General features: G+C 37.4%; 1 protein-coding gene across 1 annotated transcript in view; it reads left to right on the top strand.

Annotated features, from left to right (window-relative positions):
• Positions 1–24,340, top strand: part of LOC137285009 (high-affinity choline transporter 1-like) — an 82,478-nt gene extending 58,138 nt beyond the window's left edge. The window contains exons 3-9 of the mRNA XM_067817125.1: positions 7,395–7,502; positions 9,989–10,144; positions 10,793–10,941; positions 11,871–12,023; positions 13,845–13,974; positions 14,577–14,794; positions 16,040–24,340. Of these exons, the coding sequence (XP_067673226.1) occupies positions 7,395–7,502; positions 9,989–10,144; positions 10,793–10,941; positions 11,871–12,023; positions 13,845–13,974; positions 14,577–14,794; positions 16,040–16,660 (1,535 nt within the window). The 3' untranslated portion in view covers positions 16,661–24,340. The remainder of the gene's footprint in view (positions 1–7,394; positions 7,503–9,988; positions 10,145–10,792; positions 10,942–11,870; positions 12,024–13,844; positions 13,975–14,576; positions 14,795–16,039) is intronic.
• Positions 24,341–25,120: the final 780 nt, after the last annotated feature.

Raw genomic sequence — 25,120 nt, 5'->3', positions numbered from 1 at the left:
TTGCATGGTATTTCTCAGTGAGCAGGATATTGTTCATAGAAGACATTGACCCACCTGGTCTTTGTTGACTTCACTGAGTTGAAAGGGACCAGAAAGGTTTCCAATGGATAAAGTATTGACTTTTGTCAGGCAGGCAATACAACAAGGAGGTATTTGAATTATACTCAATCCCATCCAAAAGAGGTCAGAAATTTATTGAAAACATTGTTGGTAAAAATGACAAAATGCGTCAATAGCCCATGTACATTAATTTTTTTAAAAGCAGGACATAAGAAATGTTTAATTTTCCTTCATCAAACTTGGTCCATGGATAGGCCTGGTGGTGTACTGATGCCCTTGGGTCCTTTTGGATGTTTTAATAAGATATTTTCTTATGCAAGAAATTGGACTTTGACTGAACTTGGTGTTGGTGCCATTTTCCAGATCAGAACTGTAAAACCATTTAATATTTCTTCACCAAACAGTGATAGGTCTGAACTGCATTTGGTGGTAATGCTTCTGGGGCAGACCTTTATAGAAACCTTTCAGTAATCTCCCTCTACTTTGTTATATACATGCCAAAACATTTAACGTAGTCATAACTATCTGACATATTCATGATGAGTATTTTGCCATTGTGGGGGCTATTTTCTTCTTGTTTGAAATCTTTTGGAATGGTACAGCCAAGGAATCTAATCTCTCTCATCAAACCAGCACAGGGTGAGATGACTGAAGATGTTTAGTTCAGTACAAACCATAACTCACTAACTCAATCAGTCAGTTAATCATTCAATAGATCAATCAGCAAACAAATTCTAGAAAATTCAATCACAATTTCATCTCTCATACTCTCTCATGTTTGATTTTGCTGGATCAGACAGAGAATATATTTTCACCAAGATACCTCTTTGCATACACAAAACCACATCAAAGGCTACTGAAGATTGATCCACTTCTTTCTTTGAACATAGATCTGTAGTAAGATTGAAGGAACCTTATTATAGCTCTCCTAATGGGGCAATGTATTGCTCATGTTGAGGGTTCTTTACTCAAACCTTTAAACATACAAAGGAAGAATATCAGTAAAGTAATCTGTAAATAATCTTTTCCACAAAATATGCTGACAGGGGATGTGGGTCCCTGGAATCTAATTCTGTGAAGTAAACTCAGAATCGTACACAGTGATAAATGTTGTCTGATAATTGCTTTGAATACTGTACTTATATTGCATAACATTTAGATCAAAGGACGAGTGCCATAATCTGATATCAATAAAAAGTTGTATGTATCATTTCAGTTACCTATCACTATCATTCTGCTATATGTTTTAAAACATAGGGGCAGTGAGGTAGCCTAGCGGTTTAAGCATTGATTTGTCACACCAAAGACCCGAGTTTGATTTCCCACATATATATAATGTGTGAAGTCCATTTCTGGTGTCCCCGCCATAATGATGCTGGAATATTGCTAAAAGCTGTGTAAAACCAAACTCACTTAGTTCAGACATGGAAGAGAACAGAACCATTTCAGTTGGCTAATAATATCACTAAATAATAATATTGAGGAGTGCCAGTGATTACTTATATAAGTGTGGTAGTGTTGCTTGAGACATAAATAATGGGATGAGACATGTTTTCATCACAAAGTTGTTTTTTTGCATGTTGGTCAGATGTTTTTACAGTTGTTGACATCCAAAAACAAATCATGGAGGGAGAGGAGGACTGACAATAATGAAGTCTGTAGCAAACACTCCTGTAACTGCTTCTGTGGCCTAATGCATAATGGCTGACTGGAGGCTGAGGAAAAAATGTTCAAATCCAGAATACACCAGGGACCAATATGACTACAGTATTCAATTAGTGATTAGTTTCTAGTTGGTTTTGGGCATAATACCATTGCCCCTGTACCATCACGCATACGTCACAGATAATGTTTCAATTCCCAACTAGTTTTGCAAGAAGTGTACATCTGATACAGATATGTCTCTCTCCATGTCACAGACGGATCACCCCTGCATTATGATTGAGAGTAGTTGCGTCTCCGTATTCTCTAATAGTTTGTTGTATGACAGTGACAGATTTATCTCCCTTTCACAAGAAGTACTGGATGACATTCACACCTCCATCACTGACACCGTGATACAATGGTAGGAAGCACCAGCCACCTCTGTGGGGTCATCAGTCAGACATAATGCCTCCATGTAGCTGGAATATTGCTGAGTGTGGTGTTAAATAACAAAATAACCAACCAACCACCCCAGTCAGATATAATGCCTCCATGTAGCTGGAATATTGCTGAGTGTGGTGTTAAATAACAAAATAACCAACCAACCACCCCAGTCAGATATAATGCCTCCATGTAGCTGGAATATTGCTGAGTGTGGTGTTAAATAACAACATAACCAACCAACCACCCCAGTCAGATATAATGCCTCCATGTAGCTGGAATATTGCTGAGTGTGGTGTTAAATAACAAAATAACCAACCAACCACCCCAGTCAGATATAATGCCTCCATGTAGCTGGAATATTGCTGAGTGTGGTGTTAAATAACAAAATAACCAACCAACCACCCCAGTCAGATATAATGCCTCCATGTAGCTGGAATATTGCTGAGTGTGGTGTTAAATAACAAAATAACCAACCAACCACCCCAGTCAGATATAATGCCTCCATGTAGCTGGAATATTGCTGAAGGTGGTGTTAAACAACCAACCACCCCAGTCAAATGTTTTATTTTCACTGCCATGTATAGACTTCATCAAAACCATGTTTCTTGGAAATGTAATTATTATGGAATAACTAAACAAACTAATATTTTTTTTATGTCACAGAATAGTATGTTAAAAATTCTTCTTTTCCATGTCCATGGTCTAGGATACAATAGGCTGATTCCCTTTATTTGCTGTAAAGGTCATTAAAAGTAAGTAAACAAATATAATTAAAAAATATGTGTTCCCTTAATTCTGGCATTCATTCATATAGTAATAGAGGCCCAAAGCTGTTTTCATCTTTGAAGTACCAACGCAAAGTCTGTATGTCTGGAACAGTGAATCCGTATAGTATTATGTTTCTGAAACCATTCTGTTCTTGGAGCAATGATCCCAGATAGTAGCCCAAATGTCATATGTTATTAGTCTTGTTAGTCAAATGACGATGTGGAAAGGGCACCTGCTCCTCTGTGTCTGTTATTTCGATCCATCTTGAGATGATACCTAGTTGACAGATGATGTGATTATTGTGGAGACTCTATCCTAACAACCTGACCTGTAATACTGACTTATAGCAGGATCAGGACTTTCCATGGCATATTGACATCCATGCTACATAGAATTAACCAAGGACTCTGACGATTGATGACTATGGAAGTTCATAATAGTTACTTGGTGTTGGGGTACCCTGATGGTTAAAACATCTGTTCAGTACACTGAAGATCTGGGTTCAATTCAACACATAAGTGCAATGTATTAAGCCCATATCTGCTGCCCCCAGCCATGATATTCATGGAATATTTCTAAAAGCGATGTAAAATCATTCACTCACTCACAATAGTTACCCCATGGTATCAGTATCAGTGTAAGTGTCGGTATCAGTATCAGTATCAGTCACATGTCTCATGAAGCTCTGTATTAATGCATTCATTCAACAGACTGTAACCTCACTAGACCCAGGATTGATTTTCTACATGGGTACAATAACTGAAGCTTAGCTTATTTGAATATCTCTATAAACCAATCACTGGGTTGTCTGGTCCACACTGAAAGCAGCTGTGATATAGCTGGACTACTGCTGAGTGGAACACTGCGATAAACAAATGCGTTTATGAAGTCTTCTGTAACTATAATAGATTTACAGAAGTTGACAAATTTACAAACTGGTTTATGTAAACTACTCGCCTTATCAGTATTTGCCAACCTGTAGGTATTGTATCTGTAATAGCTGAGATAAACAGAACTAAAAGCACTTTTTTATTCCCGTATCTACACAAATCAGTGAAAAGGAGTGATAAGTTATGAACTCAAAAGCAGGGTGTGTAATTTGTGATAATTACTGCCCTGGTTGAATACACACCAAATCCCGGTAACTACCCTGGCTCAAAACAAGACAAAGTGTTGCATTAACATGTACCAGTTAGTGAAATAAATGAGTGTCTTTGTTATCTTATTGGAAAAATTCAATTTTCTGATGGAGGGCTTGCCGTCATAATGTCTAGCGAAAAACTGCTGATATTTCTCTATTCCTCTAGACAGATTGATTTGGGGAGCATATACGCACAACCCCCTTCTCAATCAATATGCCATTCGGTCCTAATGTCAAATGAAAATTACATCCGAGAAAGAGAGGATCTTAGCAGTGGTAGAAACAAGCTTAGGCATCCTGATCACACTGCTACCTTTTTCAGCCCGGCACAGCGTTACAAATCAGCATTGAATTATGGAAATTTGACAGAGCATTTTGTGGGATTACCCAATTAAGTTTCTTGGATCTAATGACAATCTTGCCTGTCTGCTTTACTCACAGTCGCCTGTCTGAAGATAGCGCTTGTTTTATTGGCCACTAGTGTGGAAATTTAGTATCCAGACAGAGATAATACCTGGCAATTGACGAAAATTTGATTTGCTGTCGATTTACAGACTGTGCCATAATTCCCCACCTTTAAGGAGCGATAAAACTGTTTTGCCCGACATTGAGATTTCCACAGTTGAGACAAAGCCAGACTGGTAGAGCATATGACCACTGTTAATTCTTTTAGATAACTCATGGAAAGAACTCATTTCAATAGGGAAGAAAATCTGAAGTCAGGATATGACTGTCCTTTACTTACCTATAGTCGGTTTGGTTCCAAAGTGGACCGATGAATTGCAGTCTAGCTTAAAAACTAATAAATATAACATACTCAATGAAACGCTGATCATAATCAGAACATCATACCAACTCTGTGAGGTTTTAGCTGAATATTTTTCCTTGAAATACAACAAACTATCATTAAAAATATTGACACAGTTTACTAGTTGTTATGAGGGAGCAGTGCAGAGCAGTGCAGAGAAAGGCACAGCATGGCGACAGCACAGTAAAGGTTAATGAATCTATACCTTTCTTGGCACTTGTGCACATGCTTCTTGAACACCTGGCTGTGCCTTTCTCTGCACTCCTCCCTCGTAACAGACATCGATCTGAGCATTTAGGAACTGATGACATGTGACAACCAAGTCAGTGAGCCTGACCACCCAGTCCCATTAGTCGCCTCTTAGGACAAGCAGAGTCACCTATTATGGCAAGCATGGGTTGCTGAAGGTCTGTTCTACCCTAGACCTTCTCAGGTCTAATAAACAGTGAACAGTGTCGATATTGTAATGATAGTTTGTTAAACAACCTTTTATTATTTGGAAAAAAAATCAGCAAAACCCTCACAGAGTTGGTATGATGTTTTCATTATCATTGGCATTTCATTGAGTATGTTATGCTGATTAGTTTCTGAATTACAGTGCAATTAATCGGTCCACTTTTCAGCCAAACGGACTGTAGACTGAGACACCTCGTGATTAAATTGCTGACAATTCTCCTGACATCTCCTGACACAAAAAAGTTTTTCTTCATTATTTTACTGAATTATGTTGAAAAACTTTCTATTCAATATAAGAAAGATAATTATACAGTTCATTTCCAAGTTGGATCAGATGTTCAGGCGACTAACGGGATCAGGTGGTCAGGCGACTAACGGGATCAGGTGGTCAGGCTCACTAACTTGGTTGACAAATGTCATCAGTTCCCAATTGTGCAGATCAATGACTATGCTGTTGATCACTGGATTGTCTGGTCCAGACTTGATTATTTACAGACCACCACCATATAACTGGAATAATGCTAAACGCGGTGTAAAGCTAAACTCACTCACTCACTCGATCAGATGTTAGCAGTGAAAACGTGATAGAAATGGTACCATTCTGTTTGAGGTTCTTCAGGTTCACAAATCTTTGGATTCATACTTCATGGCATGTCAAGGGTATATGTTATGATAAATCTCCACTATACCCTACACACATCTACTGGCGAACTATCGCTTTGGTCATATGATTTACTGATAGTATAAACACACTCTAAAGAAAACGAAAATCAAAACAAATGTACAGTTTTATGTCGAATGCAACTTATCTTAATTCTTTTATGAATCAAAGACTGGTAGTAGTGAAATAAATAGCTTCATTTATGTCAATAAATTATTGTATAAGCACATCTCACCACCACTGTCCTTCCTGCACATCCCCTTCTCACAATTAACAAAACACGCATTACTTTCTGGTTTTAACTCCTTAAGAATCACGTTGAGTGAGTGAATGAGTGAGTGAGTAAATATTCTGAAGTCAGTTTGTGAACTGTGTACAGTCAAATGAGCAAGCTAGATGTCGACTGCATTTGCTGTGGTCAAGTCAGAATTCAAGGGCATATACAGCTATTTTTCCATCATCAAAACCTTTTATTCACTATATGTACCTATAAATATATCCCGACCAAGTAGGTAAACCTGTTAGTGATTGTCTATATGTTTTATTTCTCTATTTCAAATTGTGAAGTTTGCTATCATTGAAAATATGTTATTTAGCAATAAGTTTTCATTTTCACAGATGTAGATACTTGTTGTAGTGCCAACATTGTATTGTCAGCCTGTTTTCCAGTATCAGAAGCAGTATTGTGACAGGTAACATGTTTTGCAAGGGCTTTTAAATGGATGCTTACCATCCATTCATGATGTCTTTTCCCAGAGCAAATAACGAAACCTGTTTGATATTTATTGCAATGTTTGGCAGTGCTGAATTGGTATTAGTTGGTAGTTTTGGAGTTCTTGAAAGGCATTGAAATTGATGCTGTTGTCATCTTGCCTTCAGTTCAATGTATCCATTTCTGTCTTTTTTATCCCCCTGGCATGTAATGAGGGGGATATAGTTAATGCCTCATCTGTCTGTCTGGTCGGCCAGCATTTTTGTTTGTTTCCATGGAAACATTTTGGCCATAATCTCTTGGGAGGGGTGGGTTTTCTCCAGACCATAACTCGAAAAACATTCAATATTTTTATGCAAAATTGGCAGATATATCAATCAGAACCTAAAGTGGTGACTTTTGCTGTTTACATGTTTTTGTTTTTTATTATTTGCTTGTTTTTCTCAAAAAGTCAGAGGTGTGTTTCGTGTCTGAAGCACCTATGAGACAGATCTTGAAGTGGTACCTTTTGCTGTTTACAGATATAAGGCATTTATATTTTTCATCATCTCCACTGAAACGCTTCGAACTTAGTCTGAAAAAAACACATCAAGTAACTGTCAGATGATTTGTCCTTACAAATATGGGGGCATATGTCTTCTTCTTCTGAATCTTGTGTTAAATATTGCTTAAATATTGAAACACTGTATTTGTATTGCAGCCACATGGGTTGGAGGGGCGTACATCAATGGTACAGCTGAGATCATCGTCAGGGATGGGCTGGTGTGGTGTCAAGCACCATTTGGATATGCCCTCAGTCTCATCTTTGGTAAGCACATAGAATATATCATATTAAATGATTAAATATTTACATTATATCTCCTGCATTCTTCTTATCCGAAACAGACCCACAGGATTGTATTCATTTACAAATGAAGTCTCTCCTGTGGAAGCAAAGCACTTCCTTACCACCATGTATTCTCATGCGAAGGATTCGTCAGACACATGAACACTATCACTAATCCCATTAGCAGCTATGAAACATCTCAGTCAGTTGTAATAGATATCTAGACTTTAGATCATATCATCATCTACATACATACCATATGCTTCTGGTGCCAAACTGTTCTATCGTACTGGAAACCACTGAAGGAGTAATTACACTACACATGGCTAGTGTTGTTCTCACGATTGAAAATAATACAAAATCAATTGAATGAAGGATAAAAAAATAGTAATCGATTGTAAAAAAAAATGATCTTTGATTAATCAGAATTTTGTTGTTGTAGTATATTAAACTTGAATGAAGTAACTAACCATTGAATCTGATGAGTATTCAGGAACATGCACTCAACAGTGTAGAGCTATGCATATTGTATTTATAGTTTTGTATTCATCACTACGGTAACTATTACTGTAACCTGTCCATGAATACATTTTGCATCTATTGTGAACATAATGAGATACACTGATAAATATAAACAGAATAATTACATTAACATCAATTAGAAACAAAATGAGGAAAACACTTAAAATTGGTGTTTGCATTCAAAATGTATAGGTTATTATGACCCATATTCATTCACTACAATTTCTCCGATACTCAAAAGCAGATTTGGTTTCTAGTTCCCAACGCTGCAAATGGCCATACTAAAACATGTACAAAGTGTTCAGGAATGTTGTGATGAAGGGAATTCCCCTCCAGGGCCCCACTCCTCAAAAAGTTCTCAGTGTTAAGATGAACAGAGCTCTTACGTCTTACGTCTTACGTCTGTCATAGCATTAGGATTGCTTTGAGGAACATTCCCCAGCACACCTGTATCATTTTGTACAGCACTATGTAGCTAATTCCTGCATATTCAAACAACACTTTTGCTAAAAAAGCCAAGGTTATACAAACTTGATGTCATTAGGTTACGTTTCTAAATCACATTTTTCTGACAATGTTTTCCCTGCCTCTGGGAACTTATGTTCGAATGTGGACGTTGCAGGGCATGTCAGGCAAAACAGGTCCTTCTCTGTGACAGTTGTTTCACCCCTTGACATGACTGAGAGGTCCAAAGAACTTTGTTTATGTGCTTAATAATTTTGTGCAAATCTTCTGATACACTAGCGTAACCTTGATTACTGGATATATAAGAAGTGCTGTGAAAGTCATTTTGTGAATGCATGATTTCATTGTGTATATGCACTCATTATTCTGTTGATTGATTCAGCAAATTGAAAATTACTATTCCCTTGTGAATGAAACGTTTGTGGACAGAAACCATTTGCAATCATCACCAGTTCTTGTACCCACAAAATGTGACGTCACCTTGATTTGTGGATTACGTAGTGGGTGACTTTATACCACTATGTATGACAGCCCATTGCAGTATGTATTGACATCAGGGAAAGCAGATGCCGAAAATATTAAAAGGTTGGAGCTAACATTATCTTATTTACTTGATATTTTGTAAAAATAAAATTCGGTATTGGTGGCATTAGTGATCTTTGGCTATTTATCTCAGTGTGAGACAATTAGATTTTGTGTATGTATATGTAATGCAGAGATTCGTAATATTTTTTGTGAGCAAGGTGTGGCATTTTATGTAAATCAAAAGAACCCATTCATGACATAAGCTGAGACTTAATATTTGAACTAGCTTGATCATTACCTTGATCCATAAATTTAGGTTACAGTTCTGGGTCTAGATTTTCGAGGCTCTCTTAACACTATGATAGTCATATGTGCCATACATTAACATTAACTTATGATTATCTTAGTGCTAAGATAGCTTTGAAAATCCTGGTTCTGTAAAACAACATCAATGAGTCACTTCAGCCAACCACCTGTGTTATCTTTGTTGTTTAACATCACATTCAACAAATTTCAGCTGTGTGCTGTAAGTCTTGACCAGACAATCAAGTGATAAACATGACTAACAATCTACACAACTGGTAAACAATGATAATCAATATGAGTGACAGTGGAATAAACGGACAATTTTCATGCTACCGCAAAACACTCAGATTTTTCATTTTGTTGAAATTCTGAGGACATTCCCAAATATCAAGCAGCCATGCATCAACGGCACAAATATTTTGATGGTTATTTATTTGCACTTTAATAAATTAACATGTATTCATAACATTGATGAAACAATACAATGGACAGTTTGGGGCAGAAATTGTGAAAAAAGTTTGTTAATTCATATTTATTGCAGCAGTGTAAAACAACCTTTGAAAATGGGATTTCCAAAACAAATGATTCAAGTTGTCTTCAGATGATTCTAATGGTCATTTATTCAAAATGCATTCTTGTTTTTATTACAGGCGGATTATTCTTCGCCAACAAGATGCGATCAGAGGGCTATGTGACCATGCTGGATCCCTTTCAGTACAAATATGGAGAGAGGATGGGAGGGCTGCTCTATGTGCCAGCCCTGCTGGGAGAAGTCTTCTGGACAGCTGCTATCCTTTCAGCTCTGGGTAACTACTCATTGTTATCAAGAATATATCATCTCTAGATCTGGACAACTATTCATTGTTCTCAAGAACATTACATCTGTCAGATCTAGGTATCTATTGTTCTCAAGAATGTAGCATCTGTCAGATCAAGTTAACTACTCATTGTTCTCAAGGGCGAAGCATCTGTCAGGTCTGGGTAACTATTGTTCTCAAGAACATAGCATCTGTCAGACCTGTGTAATTATTGTTCTCACGAATATAGCAACTGTCAGCTTTGGTGTATATAGTCCGTAAATTCCTGCTCTCAGTGTTCGATAACAACATGCTGTTATCATGAACCTATCATCTCAGTGAAGGGATGTCTATGTTGTTTTTTTCAAATCAAGGGACAATGCAAGACAAATCTTTTAGATAACAACTTCGTGATTTCTTTTTCTCATATCTGAGCCCCTTCATCAGGTACAATGTCCTAGAAGTGAAGAATTTATTTCTAAGTCAAAAAACAGGTTCATGGTCTGTTAAAGGTTAGAAAGGATTTCAAATTATACCTTGTAAAATGTTGATTGCACTTTTGTGTTTTCTCACGTATCATATCAAGATACGTACACTCTTTCTTACAAAGTGTTTCCATGCAGTCCTATTAAGACATATAAAACTGCATGTTTTCAGGTGCCACTCTGTCAGTGATCGTGGACCTGGACTCAAAAACGGCCATCATTGTGTCATCTTGCATTGCCCTCTTTTACACTCTCATAGGGGGCTTATACTCTGTGGCATACACTGATGTCGTACAGCTCTTCTGTATTTTCCTGGGATTGGTGAGCATTATTATTATTTTTATGATGCTAATATTTGTATAGTGCAGCTGTGGAGTTCAACTGCTCAAAAGTGCTTTGTTTTCCCCTTGACCATTGGATGTCATCACAACAGCACATGGCATTTTCAATCTCAACTCCCTGGGGATCATACAACTCTTGCTGCCGACTAGGTGCACTAAGTTAACATAGCTTTCCCATCATTACGAGATACCCATTCACAGCTGCGGGTGCAGGGATACATAGTCACAGTACCTATTTTTGTCAGACTCTACTGGATTGAGTCTACTCATTCATAAATGTGAAAGATTAAGAGAGGCCAAAATATGACCTGTTTCTTTTCCTTCACTATTAAAATGAGAATGGTCAAGATTGGAAGAAAGATTAACAGTAATATGTCCACTCCATAGTTTAGTAAGAGTGAGTGAGTTTTGGTTTTATACAACTTTTGGCAATATCCCAGCAACATCATTGTGGGGAAATGGATTTCACACATTGTACCCATGTGGGGAATAAACCCAGGTCTTTGACATGACAAGTGAATGCTTCAACCACTACGCGTCTCCACTAGGCCCTGAGCCCTGTTTCACAAAACTCTTGTAAGCCTGAAATCTCTTAACTTTTCTCGTAGCATTTGCACATCCTATGTTACAGTATACCAGGTACAAATGTATAACCATATAACTTTTTATATATTCTCTGTTCTGATTTCAACTGAGCAGTAAAGGAAATGCTTTTTTTGGGTAAAAGAAAAACTTTTTTGGGTCAAATTTTAAAATAGAAGGCATAAACATGAAGCTTACTTTTATGAGATTCTTTTTTGTTGAAAACTTGCATTTCTCTTGGTGTTCAGTGTACATGATCTTTCTGCAAAATATTGCTCAGTGAACATGCATTGGACTCTTTTTAACTTGTGAATACTTTGTTCTCAGTGGATCAGCGTTCCATTTGCAATGACCAATGAAGCTGTACACCCAATCACTGTGAACGCTACAGAGAACTGGGTCAAATCTCTGGATCCCACGTATACTTGGATGTACATGGACAGTATGCTGCTTCTCATCTTTGGAGGCATACCATGGCAGGTGGGTCCTGTCAGTCTGTTGTACCATTGTCTCAGAGCTTCCTCACCAGACAGTCTGTTTGAGTCAAAATGTTTGTTCACGGCCTGTTTCACAAACGATCATTATTTTTCATTAGCTATATGACGATTTGTGACAAGGGTGTAGGTTACAAACCTCCAGTGATGTCACGCTACTATACTGCCTATCACATTATATGTCATAAATCCCATGGGATTGTGTAATCCCAAGGATTATTACACAATCTATGTGACTGTAACTTATACCCCCTTGACTTTGAATTATTACTTCTTTAGAAGATTGATAGTACTTTGTCTTGCTATCACTGAATGCGTAAAACATCACATTATTGAAAACTTCCAACATATAGTGTCGATACCTGGTTTCATGCCTGCAAACCTTCGTTTACTATCTTGACAGTTTTATCTACTAGGCTCTGAAGGTTCAGTGTGAAGAATGAGATGTGTTCCATGAACCATGTGTTCCTCACAAGACAGGTAGTGAGGGCAGCGTGATTGCAGGGTATGGGTAGTGCGTGCAGAGCACGTCCATTGTACGTGCAAGGCAAAGTGTAGGCTGCCAGTGTCAGTCCAGTTGATTTCAACAGTATTAACCAAATATTGAAATTATATCTAAAGTATGTCTTCATTTGGTTTGTAAGCATGATAAAACATTAACCCTTCGGGTTTTATGAGACTTTAAACCCTCAGGTTGTGGGATTTTAAATCAGATAACACTCTCTAGCATGTTTTATCATACACTAACAGCCAGGAATGCAAGTGGCACATGAAAGATTTGTCTCATGACTGTTTAGGGGAGATTTTGACTCAATTACTGTAGGGAACCCTTTAACACAGTCAGAAACATTGAACCTAGACTTCATCACAGACAGATTACTATGTTACCTCTAGGATTCACCATGAACACAGAATGTATTACTCCTAGCTGGCATCCGGACAATGTACTTAGGTGATGTTATGATCACAGAAAAATTAATTACAGTCACGGAAAAAGTCTTCATTTTGCTGGTGATAAATGTCATCATAGTGTTTTGATCACTTGATAACTATGTTTGTAAATTTCATTAATCAGGTATTTTGCTGTGTATGCACCTTGTTAGGATGAACTAACAGAAAAAAAACGCCAGATAGATGTCATATTTAAACCAGTTTTGCCCAACTTCATTGATGAATGCATGCATTTGACTGCCAGCCCTTTGTGGTATGTAACCACAGAGCCTTTGATGCTCACAGCATACGTCCTCAGAGTCCACAACTGTGGGTTTGTTGTGTTCAAACCCTGATGCAATCACTACCAAAGTGCAGGAGGTGTAGTGATGATGATGATGATGATGATGATGATGATGATGATGATGATGTGCATTGTGATCTGTGCTTCTTCCTAATTTCCAGGGAATAGCCTTGCATAGAGAAAGCATTAAATATGTTGAAATATAATTGCCGTCAATCATTTCATACAAATTGAAAGTAAATTAAGCAGTTGTGCACACAAGTAAGATAATACCAAATGCCAAATAACACAATAGATGTAAGCTAAAAAGCTTTTGTTCAAACTGGAAAAACACTGTTAAAATATCCTCTTTCACATGCGTGTGCGCAAAATCGAAGTTGTAGGCGTTTTGTTCTTTTCCAGTTTTAGCTATTAAAAGCTGCCATTAATACTCTCGTTCTCATTTGCAAGGTAATATGTCTATGTTGCTATTTCCACGATTAGTGTGGGCTTTTCTGCACAGTGGGAAAGCTTTCTTTAGTGGCAGTACTGATGATGAAGTGGTGTTCATGTGTGATGCTGTCTGTGCTGCAGGTGTACTTCCAGCGAGTTTTGTCCTCTAAGTCGGCCTTCAAAGCCCAGATCTTGTCCTACGTAGCTGCATTTGGCTGCGTCATCATGGCCCTCCCTGCTGTGCTGTTCGGGGCAGTTGCAGCCTCTACAGGTAAGACTGCACAGAAGGACAATTTCGGACAGTATCAGTTACAAAGAAACTATATGAAATATCTGCTTTCTCAAGAGAATGATTCTTGCTCTGGATTATGGTTGCCTCATTCCTGTGGATTCCACAGACACATACAGAATGGAAAAACGTTTTTAGCTGAGTCATAGCTTTACCTAGAATCAGTCAAATAGACTATTACAGAACGTCTTGACCTGAAGTGACTTGACTATTCATCCCTCATGAGTATGATTCAGCTATGTGGCAGCAATCAGCACTAGACAGTCCAGTGAGTGAGTGAGTGACTTTAGTATTGCGCCACTCTTTGCAATATTCCAGCAATATCACGACAGGAGACACACGATAAGGGCTGAACACATTGCAAACATGTGGGGAATCAAACCCAGGTCTTTGGCATGATGAGCAAACACTGTAACTGCTCTACTAAGTATTAACCATTCAGTTGTGATGTGATGACATGCATCCATCAAAATGTGGGACTTTTATTTCTGTTCTAGTTTTGCAAAGCAGAGTCCAGTTTCTCTATCTCTGAATGTAATGTTGGGATTGAAAATATTTTTACAACCAGCTAAATGTTTTTTCAGACTGGAACCATACATCCTACGATGGCCCTCTTCCTATCCCATCTGAACGGCTAAACTTGATCCTCCCAATGTGCCTGCAGTTCCTTTGCCCGGACTTTGTATCATTCGTGGGTCTTGGCGCAGTGTCTGCTGCAGTCATGTCCTCAGCAGACTCCTCCATCTTTTCAGCCAGCTCCATGTTCTCCCGCAACATCTACAAGTGTATCTTCCGACAGAAGGTCAGTACAGAGGGACAATAAAGGCAACTGACTCTTGGCTACACAGGAAATGTGCCAAACCAGATCAACTAGAATGAGGTCATACGCTAACAGATAAACTTTGAAATACATTGAACATTACATCCACTGAATACTACCCACATAAGATAATCTGTTGAAATTATGTTTCTGGGCATTTGAGTGCAGGTAAGGAGATAAAGGGTGCTAACATTTTTTAAAATAAATATGAATAAATAATAGCATAATATGTTTGCTCTGAGAAGGAAAAGTATCACTGCAATACATAAGATGAAGTACTTGACATCTGTACCAGTTCTACCTAAATATTCTACTGTAATATCAAAAACAAATATGAAAGAAATGTCTGAAAAGAAACTACAGGCAGTGGTTTATATATTGTTGGTATTTCAGTATATCATTACTGTCACTTATCACCTAAAGATTGTGCTATCAAGGGCTTATTGAAACAGCTGTTTATAGCTATCTCTCAGCTATTTTGGTTCATTTGAAAGAAGTTTTGTACATCTGTTGGTGATACTGGTGAATCATTAATTTTGCTGTCGGTTTTTGTTCCTCAGTAGATCTTTACAGAAAAGTTTTGTTATCAATGGTGAGAAAACCTTTTCAAAGTTAATCTTAAAACCTGTGACCAATGTAATGTTTTATGGTATATCAAGGTGAATTTTCTGTACCAAATACTCTTGTAATCAAATTCTTGTCAATGTGTATTTGTATATTCTAATTAGACCAGACCAATTTTATTTCTTATTTCACAGATCTGCTGGTCGTATTGAAAGAATAAGAATAAAATAATAATAATTAATTTTCCCGGATGAATGAATGAAGGAAGGAAGGAAGGAAGGAAAGAAGGAAAGAAAGAAAGTAAAATAGAATGAATTCATAAATAATTATCAAAAAATATAAATTTTGTACATCGTTTTGGGGACCAATAATATACACTTCATAAATTTAATAGGAATGTTGCTTTGACTATTCTTTTTGTCTGTTTTTTTCCTCCTACCATTAGTTTTTCTGAGGACAAAAATCTATTATAAAAAATAAGAAACATTATCGTTCTGGCCTTACTTAACAGCATAATAATATACCAAAAGGAGGTAAGAGTAATTCATCCAAATAAGAAACATTATCGTTCTGGCCTTACTTAACAGCATAATAATATACCAAAAGGAGGTAAGAGTAATTCATCCACAGCCTTTCTTTCATCTTGAAACATCTTCATTCCAGGCTTCTGAAAAAGAGATCCTGTGGGTAATGAGAGTGGCGATCTTTGGCGTGGGACTCTTGTCCACAGTGATGGCCATTCTGGTCACCTCCATCTATGAACTGTGGTATCTCTGCGCTGACCTTGTCTACGTTGTTCTCTTCCCTCAACTTATCTGCGTCATATATGTGAAATTCAGCAACACATATGGCTCCCTCGCTGGCTATATCCTCGGACTGTTCTTCCGTCTTTCTGGGGGCGAAACAGCCATTGGTGTACCGGCCTTCATCAAGTATCCTGGCTTTGACTATGAAAATAATGCACAACTGTTCCCCTTCAAGACTATTTCCATGCTCATCTCCTTAATTACAATAGTGTCTGTTTCATACCCTCTCAAGTATGCATTTGAGACTGGCATCTTCCCACGAAGATACGATGTATTCATGTGTATTGTTAATATACCTGATGAAAGTATTGCCCTAGCAGCTCGAGATGGTCCAGGTGAAATGACGTCAATCGTAGACTCTTACAAAGATATCAATGGCAAAATTAACCCAGCCCTAAAGTTCTCTCAAGATGATCTTATAGGTGAAGTGAATGCTTCTGGTGTGATTCATTCACCCCCAGAGAAGCTGGCACAGTAACATGGTAGGACAATGTGTACTCGGATATCTTGTGCATCCTGAACATTGTTTGTAGTTGATCAGGTACAGAGTAAAAATATATCATACCCAAAAACGTGGTCAGTGATATAATTCTGTAATGTGATTGACATTGGAGTTTGGGTATCTAAGTACAGTAATCTTCTATCCTGTGTCAGTAGTAATGCTAAAAATTAGATTAGAACGTCCGACACAGTGTTGTCAAAGTGACACAGCATATATTGGTCAGCAGCTGGGACTCAAGGGAGACAACACGTTATGTTTCTGCATTGAAGGCACTTGAGTTACTTGTAGCCAATGTAAATATGAAACATCAATGTCAGAGAGTTACCAGTCTCTGTTATCTACCAGAACAGATTCCAGTGGTGTAGAGGCCAAAGTAGCTGTGAAAATTATAGGATTGTTGATTTACTGGAACCTGGAATACAGATCTTGTGGGCCCCATAAATGTGATGATGATGTCATGAAAGCATAAGACGAATCATCCATCCTGAGATCTTTGCTGGTGCTTCTGCATGGAATATGTTGTTATCAATGGATTATTGACAGTTACGGTTCATGTACCACCCCACAATGTCCTTTATTTGGAATTGTTCACGTGAATAGGTCTCAGTGAATGCAAGGAACTTAGCCTGCTCCGGAACACATTTCACATTAATGAGATCATGGTTGCTCTGAGGAATATGTATGTAACATTATTGATGTTGATAGAGTCACAGCTATTCTACAGGATAGAGAAGTAACAGATGGTATTGTGATGGTCCATCAAGGTACACATGTGAAGGAACCACAAGAGCTATTTTTCCAAAGTGTCAAGGTACCATATTTTCTTCTTGACATGGAATTTGATGATACTGCAACATCTAGGTGCTTCTGGGAATCGTGTTGGACAAGAGCATCTACTGTTTTTGTGCAAGCTTTTTGTAGTTCCATCAACGAAGCTGGAGGTACCGCTAGATAAAAACTGGAGGTACCACAACATCAAAGCATTGTGAAGAAAAACAGGTTCCATGATGTCAAAGTTTATTACAGGGAAAGTTTCTTATAACAACAAGAAAGGTTTCTCCAAAGAATATGGATGTTCCAACCGATATATGTCTTCATAGTATATGGAGGAACAACATGGTAGCTCTTACAGAACAATAAGGATCAAGACATACAAGATTCCTTTAAGATAATATGGATCATACATTCCAGATCACTGTAACCACCTTTCCCTCGCAGATGAGGCTGACTGTTGAAGACAAATTGTCCACTTTCCACAACTGTCAGCAAGATGTAGTGACTTCTATGTTAAATATGTATGTTTACATGCTTCTGTCACCAGTTGGATGAGGTGATGCTGGCATTCAACTGCCAACATAGTCTGAGATACACACCTAACCATTAGTACTAGAATACAATAGAATGCTTTTCACCAATGTCCTATGCTGCACAGAGTCATTACAGATGACAGCTCCTTTGATGCAGTGATATAAACAGATATACATTCCATGTATTTTCATGCTATGTAAAATGCACACGTACAAGAGTACATATAGTTGCCTTTAGATTTGCTAATAAATAGATTCTGAATGTTCGTATGTGCAAACAGAATGTTTGTATGAGGTACATCGGTACATCCATTGTCACAGCACTTGTAGAGTGATATATGTTGTTATGGTGATTAATAAGACTGTAGCTGACAATCAGGATGACTGTCCTTTAGTCTTAACCCGTGTATCTATTTGGAAATGTTGCAGCTAGAGCATATACTTGTCATTTCATAACTGAATTATTTCATTCAAGTTCATAAACATTCATCAAGATCTGATTCATAAGAACAAATAAAGTGGAAGCTGTCTAAACCGTCACTCACTGGGACTGAAAAAATAATCCGGATTAGACAACTTGCCAGATTGTAGAGCTGGTGATAAATGTACAAGCCATGGACGGGACTGAGATTTTATACCGGTGTTGATAACTTGCTGGATTGGACAGATGCCGGTTTTGACAGCTTCCACTGTAGTATTTGGGTAACTCATATTTGACAGCTTATGAGCATACTGCTAAGAATCATACCTATTTAGCCATGTGATGTTCCTTGTGTGTGCATTTACACCAATGGCCCAGGGACCCGTTTCTCAAAGCAATCACAGCACTACGACTGTCTTACTATACGTGAGTTACGGTCATCATTGCTTTGTTAAAAGATGCCCTGTACATTTGAATTGTCCTTTTTTTGTCACAACATTAAACGTGAAAAGTTAAAAGTCTTGTTCAGCTTCAACATTCATAGACGATAAAAACAATTTGTAAATGCATGTATAATTTTTTGTAACGTTTCATAAAATGCCCACAAATATCACATTCTGGTTATATAGGCATGAGCCCAACAATAATTACATACAGGTTTATATGTCATCAGCGCATTTGGAAATTTACTTGTAAACAAAAATACATTTTTGCTGATTGTAAGTTAAGCTTAGATTTAATTGGTACACCATGTCATAAACATGGCAGAATGTTCTGTCTTCGAGTGATACTTGGACCAAGCTAAGCTAATCAGAAAAACTTCAGCACATGATGATACTGTGTCGAGTCAGTTCTGTATTCTGAAGTCTCGCCTATTCAAATGACGATACGAATATTCTATATGTTTGATGCAACCTTACCTAGCTGGTTATAGAGAAAACAATGGCATTGTGCTGTCCATCTCTACTAAGTGGCGCAGGCTAGTGCAGAGATGCATGCTATACAGTTAGTTTGTTGAAATATGTCTCATGGGCATGTGTTGGCCACACTTCTGGGGCACTCACTGCCTCGAGTTGCATCCTTTGAGCATGCTTGGAACCTATGACGATGGGTTCGACTGTTGCTTCACCTCTGTTCTGTTTCTAGATTTGTCACCACAATGTCAAACATGTGACTTTCAAGAAAGTCGTACGAGACCTGCATCACTTTGTCCTTGCCTTTCACATGAAGCTGACACAATCATATGTCTTGATGGATGACAACTTCTTGGTTATTGCATAGGGCGACTTTTCGGTGTAGACTGTTACCAGACTAAAAGAGTCTCTGACGTCTTCAGAACCTTGGACTTGTCTCTCTTCGACTGAGTGTTAGGACTGGCTGAGGACTTTCACTCTTGATAATTACAAACTGATACAAAGTATAATAAATGTTCCATCCAAGGATAATCTTGTTTTAGTTTCCAAACAATGTATCTTTGCATATTGTCACCTAACTGTATAGCATGAATGGACATATCATTAACCATGGTGCATACTCTATAACGGTAAACAGTGTATAAAGCAATATCCTTGTAGTTATGTCTAGAGTATTGACTTTTCATTCCAGCCTATTGTGGATGCTTAAAACTCGAGAGTTGTATGTTCATTCAGAAAGATTTGTTAAGTCCTCCCGTTTCCCACTTTGTCAAAGTCATAGCAGAATGTTGTATGATAGTGCCACTTTTTGTATGATCATTAAAGGTGCAGGCATTGATTTGTCTGTGCACAATGAGTCCACGCCCTCATTATTACCTCACAAGTATACATGTATGGATCATGGCATCATTCAGTCTTCTGTTCAAGCAAAAACAAGGACCATGACGTCAATATTTTCCTCTTTTTTTCCAATCATTTGAGTTGATTATGATGATATCTACATACTAAAGAACTGTAATTAATCAGAATTCAGAAAGTTTCCTCTTGTAAAGTCAGTTTTCATATACATCACAAATTAGCTAAGAACAGTTACATCCCATACTACATTCTGAAGTACAATGTCATACAAACAATCCATGAAGCCTGTAGCATATACACAGGTAAACTGAAGAGGGTTTTTTAGAATCTAACAAAAGCATTAAGTGGAAAATACAGATTGAAACTTAAGGGGTTTTTGGTGTAAGTATTGACCTGATCCAGAGTAAACCTTTAATCATTGTGTTTCTTCTATATATCACCCACATGAGTAAGTGTTATCCATGTAATCGGGAGGGGAACAGGGGCAGGCTTCTGATCCAGTAAATACCAGTGTTGTATAAGTAAATTAACCAAGCTTTTCATTTGCAAAAAAAAACACAAAAAAACACACAAAAAACATGCCAAGGAAACCATAATCCATGAAATAAAATGATCGAGCCATATCATCTCCAAACAGACCCTTTCCAGATTCTCAGATATACTGAAGGCAACAAATAAGGGAATTTGGCAAAGATTAGTTGCTCCATTATTTTTTCCAGGTTTCTTTGCAAGCCTTGTATTGCACTGTGGGTGAAAATCTTGAGAAAAAACAGGAAGACTGTGATAAGGAAATGTTCCTTTATTTCTTTCCCTCAGTATAGTTTCAAGATGACACATTGCAGGGAAGGGTTTAACGATGTACTGGTATATTTCATCTTAGTAGTTAGTTCAAGTTTGTCAGGTCTGGAATGTTGTCTGGGTGATTTGCCTTGTGAGGGAGACATAGCCTCCTATCTAACTCATCCAGTTTAAAACAGATATGGGTCTATCTACCATTTCATATTAGTTTTCCATCTTTTGACCGATTTTGTTGATGTGATCATTGTGGACCTACATTCCATGTGAATTCTTTTGTAAATGGAATGTACATTTTATGAGTCTATTTTAGCAGGTATTTTAGAATAATATTTACATATAAATGTGAAATGAAAGAATAGTATTTAAAATGTGAATTGTTATTTTTACGTGATCCGGTTGTTATACAAGGATGTTGTCTGTTATTTCAAGCTGTGTGTTGAAGTTAGGTTTATCATACTCATTCTGTTTGTATTCAACCTTCACTGGTCCTGTGGTGGTCTTAAAGCTATACGGGCTGTAACTGGGGGTCAAGCTGGGCAGATATCTATATTATACTTTACTGGATTCATGCTGGTACAGGTGAGAAGGGGTAGCCTAGTGGTTAAGCCTTCACTTGCCATGCCATCGGCACACTGCATACAGTCCAATTCTGACGTCTTTTGTCGTGATATTACTAGAATATTGCTTAAAGTGGTGTAAAACAATGCTTACTCACTCATACTGGTTTAAAATCAGCAACATCTCAGACATATTATGTCAAGATAATTCAGTATATGGGATTGGATTTCTTGTGGCAATGGAATAGGTTTGCAGCACATATTGTTTATATCAAGATATACATACGTGAAACAGATATATTGTCTAGGTGTAATAAGAAAAACAGTAACTACTCAGTGATTTAATATCAGGAAATATAATTCGTAACATATATTCTGAATAAGGCATTGATTCTAGTGCTACTTTAAGGGTAGGGTAACATATGATTCAGGCCCACACTTCGGAGTTAGGTATCTAATCACCAGCAGCTTAACCCACAACTACATCTACTAAGAGTTTGTTTTAGAAGTTGAATCAAACCGCGGTTATTATTTTCCCTGGACTTAGTCCCTGTTTAACATTGCTGAAAGCTGGTGGGAAGTAGTGACAAGACCATGGTATTGCTTCTATCACAATAAACAGGATATTTTGATGAGAGAACTGTTTGTCCAATGAGATCTTTGTCATAACTTTGGCAAACAAAAGTATGGTGATGCTGGGTTTGAAACAGCTATCCTACTGTCTTACAGCCTCAGTAGTTCTTACTTGTAAACATGGCTTCGAGGGCAATAGAAGTATTGTAGTGTGTAGTAATAGTTTTGCGAACAGATTTGAATTTAGTAGGACAGCTGCTAGATTTCACACATATTGTTAAATTTATCTAGCACATGTTATCACACTGTCTTTAAACTGCACTTACCGTGAAGGTCATATAGGTTGAGAGGTTTTTGTTCATTTGTCAGAATAATTAGACAGTTTAAATAATTTTATGATCAACCAGTGCAATATCATGAGTGTAAAATGCACAAGACCTCAAATGCTACCTTTTTTTAATCTGTGAGTGCAAGTTTTGTGTGATCATGGCTTTTGTGGAATATTTTTTGTTGTGTATGCATAAACCTATTTACTGATTGAAGGACAGTGTTGAAGCCAGTGTGACTGTAAAACATCTGAGGGTCTGTACATGCTGACTGCTACTGGGAGAGAGTTCGTATCTTGGACAAGCCAAGAGGCAAGCAGAATGAGTATTGTAAACACACTGCATATATATGTAAAGTCATCAAGTGATTTTATCAATGTTTCATGATTATCATGCCTGTGATATCAACATAGTATACAAGAATGATAGTGTAATATTATGAAGGCTACAACTGCATATTTCCATTAGATGTTTGCAGTATCATTATCCAGAAAGAGAACTCCATGATATGTAGACTTGCAGGTGCTACACAAACATCAGTTCCCACCATTGGTGACCAATGGTGTCCTTGACACCAGTAAGGTGAAGGACTTTCCTTGCACAAGGTCATATTGGTGGATTAGATTTAACATAGATATATAACCCAGAAACAAAAAACTTATAAGTTAATGCTCCCTCATGTCCTGCAGACATGAGTTGAGGGTGAAATATTTGATGACAAATTTGGTAACTCGTCATGAAAGGGAGCTTACTTTATAAGATTTTAACTTTTGATCACAATTCCACTGGGCAATACACACATAAAATTCAATAACAAGCACATATTTTGTTATTTTGTTAAACAACAAAATTAAATACTCATGGGAACAAATAAGGGAACATAAAGTGAAAGTGTTCCTGTATGCTTTTCCAGGTTTCTTCACAAGGTATGTATCGCACTGTGGGTCTTCTTTCACGTGTTCCCATATTCATTTCCATGAGTATATTTTAAATTAACTTTATGGGGAGAGGATGTGGATATCATCCATCGGAGGAGCTGGTATACTGTGAGTCCAGGAAGTGATACTGCATCTATCATGTCATCCTAGAGTGGTTAGTGAAACTAGATGAGTAGATGTGCTGTTTGTGAGTGTAACATAAAGAAATAGTCCTATAGTACACTTGATGTTAACAACATTCACTGGTATAGATGGATTCCTACTCATGTTCATCAACACTTGGGTGAAACTGACTGAGCGATTTGAGTTTTGTCGGTATGTATTTCATCTGAATATGATTTCTTGAAATCACTCAGACTGAAATAGTCTTGTTGTATTGGACTGTAAGGTATAACTTGAGCTCCACTCCACAATATGTGTTGAGTAAATGAACGTGTGTGTTTGCTGCAGCAAGTTTGTAATGATATCAGCATAAAAGTTCCACTAAAATTGAAACAAGGAACCCAGGGAATTTGAATGATGCAATGCAAGAGAAAGATTTGTCTCCAGCAAGTGTTTAAGTGTCAGAGTTCAACTCTATCTATGTTCCCATTTTAATGTCTGCACATTTTTCAAAACTTTATTGCGAATTATGTTTATGTATAACAGAACATTGAGGAGGATCAAGACTCAGATCATTTGTCCATGATTGTCACTTTGACAATAAAAATAATTTGTAAAATTTTGAATAATCATAATAAGGAGGTTCTGAAATATTAAAGAATCTAAAAACAGCTGTTCTAAGTGACACAACATGGTAGATAGAGACACTTAGACACTATGCATTACCAAGTGAGCACATGGTGCAGTGCATGTTTTGCCATGTATATTGTGTATATATTCAGATATATTCAGAGCTTTATCAAACATTCATCAGACAGTAGTGACAAAGGTAATCAAAAATACAATAAAAAGATGGCATGTGATACCAGTGTTCTTTGTCATGTTTTAGAACATCTGCTGGATACTCCCTAATGTGCCTTCCTAGTGAAGTCCAAAATTGCAGAAATGTGCATAGAATACTTTCCAAATATCCACCTGTTGCAAATGTTATGGCAGTTATTTAACATTATCCTGCTGTGAAAGCCTTAATGAACATTCAACATCATCCTTCAGTACTCGTCAGTGTACATTCAACATCATACAACTGAAATGATCAAGGAACTTATTCAACATCACCTGCTGCAAATGTTATGGCAGTTATTTAACATTATCCTGCTGTGAAAGCCTTAATGAACATTCAACATCATCCTTCCGTACCCGTCAGTGTACATTCAACATCATACAACTGAAATGATCAAGGAACTTATTCAACATCACACTGCAAAAATTGTAACTGGGTTAATTTCCTGAGCAATTACCACATTAAATATTCAGCATCATCCTGCTATAACTGCCATAGTAAACATTCAAAATCTTCCTGTAACTGCTCTAGTACACATTCATACACATTTCCATAGTAAACAAGCAACATCCTGCTCAGTTATAGAAACATTCAACATCAGCCTGTAACTGTCATAGTAAACATTCAACATCAGCCTGTAACTGCCACAGTAAACATTCAACATCCTGTTGTAACTGCCATAGTAAACATTCAACATCCTGCTGTAGCTGTCATAGAAAACGTTCAACATCCTCCTGCTGTTACTGCCATAGTAAACATGCCACATCCTACTGTAACTGTTATAGTAAACATTGAACATCC

Source organism: Haliotis asinina, chromosome 5, assembly GCF_037392515.1.
Source record: "Haliotis asinina isolate JCU_RB_2024 chromosome 5, JCU_Hal_asi_v2, whole genome shotgun sequence".
Classification (NCBI taxonomy): domain Eukaryota; kingdom Metazoa; phylum Mollusca; class Gastropoda; order Lepetellida; family Haliotidae; genus Haliotis; species Haliotis asinina.
Note: the sequence above shows the minus strand (reverse complement) of the source record. Positions and strands in the feature narration are given on the sequence as shown.